A 3257-nucleotide genomic window follows, 5' to 3' on the forward strand; every position below is an offset into this window, starting at 1 on the left:
AGAGAAATAAACCTAATCTTATTTAAGCCACTACTATTCTGGATCTTGTTACAGCAGCTAAATTAAAATTATAATGCAATTCCCAAATTATGTATATTTATTCATAAATCATATATCTATATTATTGACACATTTAGGTTAATGAAACAAAAAAAAAGGATATTAAAGAGATTTAAGTTATTTTGTTCCTATGACTCAGTAGATTGTCCATCTCATGAGAAAGAGTACTCAGGTTGAACCCTACTAGTATATTGAGTGACAGCATGAGAAGGTGAGATTTGGAGTTAAAGACCTGAGTCCCTGTGACTTACTTGCTGGGGGACTGTGGACAAGTTACTTCACTTGGCTAAACTTGTTTCTTCAGCTGTAAAATGAGGATACCATCTACCTAAGAGGAGAGCTGTGAAAATAGGTGAGCACATATATGTTATTTAGCATATTTGCTCTCATATAGTCAATGATAGCTATTTTTTTTCAAAATAGCAATCAGTAGTTTCAGTGATAATGACCACAGCCTTTCCCACTGCCCTTTTTTTAAATATTAAAAAATACTTAAAAAATAAACTTAAAAGTGTTACATATCCAAATTCTTCAAGTTTGACAACATTATAAGCTTTTAATTGTTTTTCCAATAGGTGAGGGTTTTTCCTGACTCTTGCCAAGTCCTTACATACTCTTGCCTGGCCTATTTTGTCACCAAAGCAGTATGGATAGGCAGGTTAGGATCTACACTGTGGCTATAAACATGGTGAAAGTAGCTAATCCTTTTGGAGGCTTCTTACCACTCATAGAAAATGCCTAAAAGGTGTATTACGCTCACTCAGTATGAATGCAGTATTTTCAGCATACCCATAATTAAATATTTAAAATATTAAAAAGTTTGGATTAAGGTCAACTGAGATTTATGAGTATCGTTTATTCCACAGGCGTTTAACAAGTACCTCACATGTGTCTAGAGGCCTTCTGAGAACTTGTAGTTTAGTGTAGGAAAAAGATACGTATAATTGCTGTTTCATAGTGAAGTGCAAGTGCTGGAATAGAGGTATAGTTTTAAGGCATATAGAAACACAATCCTCTCATCCTTATTTCATATATTTCCATCACCGAAACAAAAATTTACCTGAACCCCAGAACCACCATCAAAATGAAGTTTCATGGAAAGGATATAGGATCTAAAAGTAATGGGGACAGGGTATGGTATGCATATTTCTATTCTTCTGTTATTGAATACAAAGCACTTTGTTTGCTAAACCCCTACAATGAGAAAGAACGCATATCTATTTAATATTTAGTGGCTGTATAACCTGGGAATAAGTATATTTATTTGTTGGGGCTTGAGAAGGTCCAATAAATGGCATACCTCCTTTCCATTCTGGGTTGTGAATATAACTTAAGATGAAGAATGAATAAACTAATATAGAGGCCTAAATAACACCTTTATTTGCTGATAAAACTATTGGAGAAGTTTTTTTTTAGGAGACAGGGTCTCATGTGTTGCCAGGCTGGAGTGCAGTGACTATTTATAGGTATGATCATGGTACACTTTAGCCTTGATGAACTCCTTGGCTCAAGCAATCCTGCTGCCGCAGCCTCCCAAGCAACTAGGACTATAGATATGTGCCACTGTGCTCAGCAAGAGAATATGGGTTTCATCTTAAGGCCAGTAAGCTTCTTATCACTGAACTCTAGAACTGGACAGTTACCCTGTCTCAAGCATTGCTCTACTGGGCCAGGCCTCATCCTGCAGAGGCAGAGCCTGATCCCATAGAAGCAGAACAGAATGAATGTCTCTTCAGATGGGCTGGTCCCAAACAGGAGTGGGGAGGAAGTGGGTTAATTGCACCTTGTTTCTCCTTCCAGATTTACAGTTGGGCAAGTCACTTTACCTAGGGCAGAGTTGATAAGGGGATGAAGAGTGATGACAGTGTTATGCTACTGGAGCTTCCTTCACATGGAGGAAAGACGCATTCCCTCTTAATATTTTAGAATATTTTAAATCTTAACAAACCAATAATTTACTTGTTTAATGTCTCTCTCCTTAAGATTGTCAATTCAATGAGAATGAAACCATGTTCATCTCTGTGCACACAGGGACTAGCATGCTGTTTGGCATATAGCAGGCAGTCATATTGGTTAACTGAACAAATGCAGTGTATTTTGTTACAGTGGACTTTAATATATATGGTAACTTATTAATTGACCCAGTGGAAATTAATCTATAATATACTAAGAACTCTCTTAGGCAATAGAGATAAAAATGAATCAGAATGTAACAGGATAATGTCAAGGTTTTTCTTTTGAAAACAAACCAGCAGTTAGATTTTTGAGGAAAATATAGTTGGAAAGCCTGACTCTCACTCACTGGACCATATGGACCAATCTCTTGACTGCTCTATACTGCAGATTCCCTGTTTATAGCTAAACAAATGACAAGGCTATTTTGAATAATGATTGTCAAACTTTTATAGCTATTACCAAGGCATTATGAACTCAAAATGTTTACTTTCTGGTCTTGTCTTCTTGATCTGGGTAAGACTGAAGAACTAAGATGAAAAGGATATTTTAAAATTTCTTTGAAATTACATATGATTTACTAATAGATATTACTTTGTAAGAAAAAATATATCTAATAAAACAAAATACAAATTTAAATTGTCCTATGAGTTTCTTGAGAGTAGGTACTAGATATCAATAAATGTTTGCTGAATTTAAGTCATTAAGAAAAGCTTTGTTTTATGTAATAAATTTAAGATGGGTTAACTTAAATTACATTAAGAAGCAGGGATAAACTGGTTTTTGAATATCAAATATTTAAAAAATACATGTAATAATCAGAGCTCAATATTTAGCAACTCTACAGATTTCATATTAAGTGTTGTAATTTGCACTAAAGCACACATTTATTTATTTATGTAATGGAGTCTTGCTCTGTCACCCCGGCTGGAGTGCAGTGGTGCTATCTTGGCTCACTGCAAGATTCTCCTGCCTCAGCCTCCCGAGTAGCTGGAATTACAGGCATGTGCCACCATGCCTGGCTAATTTTTGTATTTTTAGCAGAGACGGGGTTTCACCATGTTGGCCAGGCTGGTCTAGAACTCCTGACCTCAAGTGATCCACCCGCCTCAGCCTCCCAAAGTGCTGAGATTACAGGTGTGAGCCACCGCGGCCTATCATTTTAAAATTTATTGTTTTAGTTCATTACCAAAAAGAAATCAATCTCCAACTATATGGTAAGTCACTTTTAAAACCCACACAAC

The 3257-nt window shown here is 36.0% G+C and overlaps 1 protein-coding gene across 2 annotated transcripts in view; it reads left to right on the top strand.

Annotated features, from left to right (window-relative positions):
- ANKRD42 (ankyrin repeat domain 42) overlaps positions 1–3257 on the top strand; it is an 88783-nt gene that overhangs the window by 66411 nt on the left and 19115 nt on the right. Inside the window, exon 13 of one of the 2 annotated variants that reach the window (XM_055355596.2) lies at positions 1861–2652. The exons of the other annotated variant lie outside the window; for it this stretch is intronic. Coding sequence (XP_055211571.1) covers positions 1861–1912 — 52 coding nt within the window. The 3' untranslated portion in view covers positions 1913–2652. Of the gene's footprint in view, positions 1–1860; positions 2653–3257 lie in introns of those variants that run through there. 2 annotated transcript variants of the gene reach the window in all.

This window comes from Gorilla gorilla, chromosome 9 (assembly GCF_029281585.2).
Source record: "Gorilla gorilla gorilla isolate KB3781 chromosome 9, NHGRI_mGorGor1-v2.1_pri, whole genome shotgun sequence".
NCBI classification, from domain to species: Eukaryota; Metazoa; Chordata; class Mammalia; order Primates; family Hominidae; genus Gorilla; species Gorilla gorilla.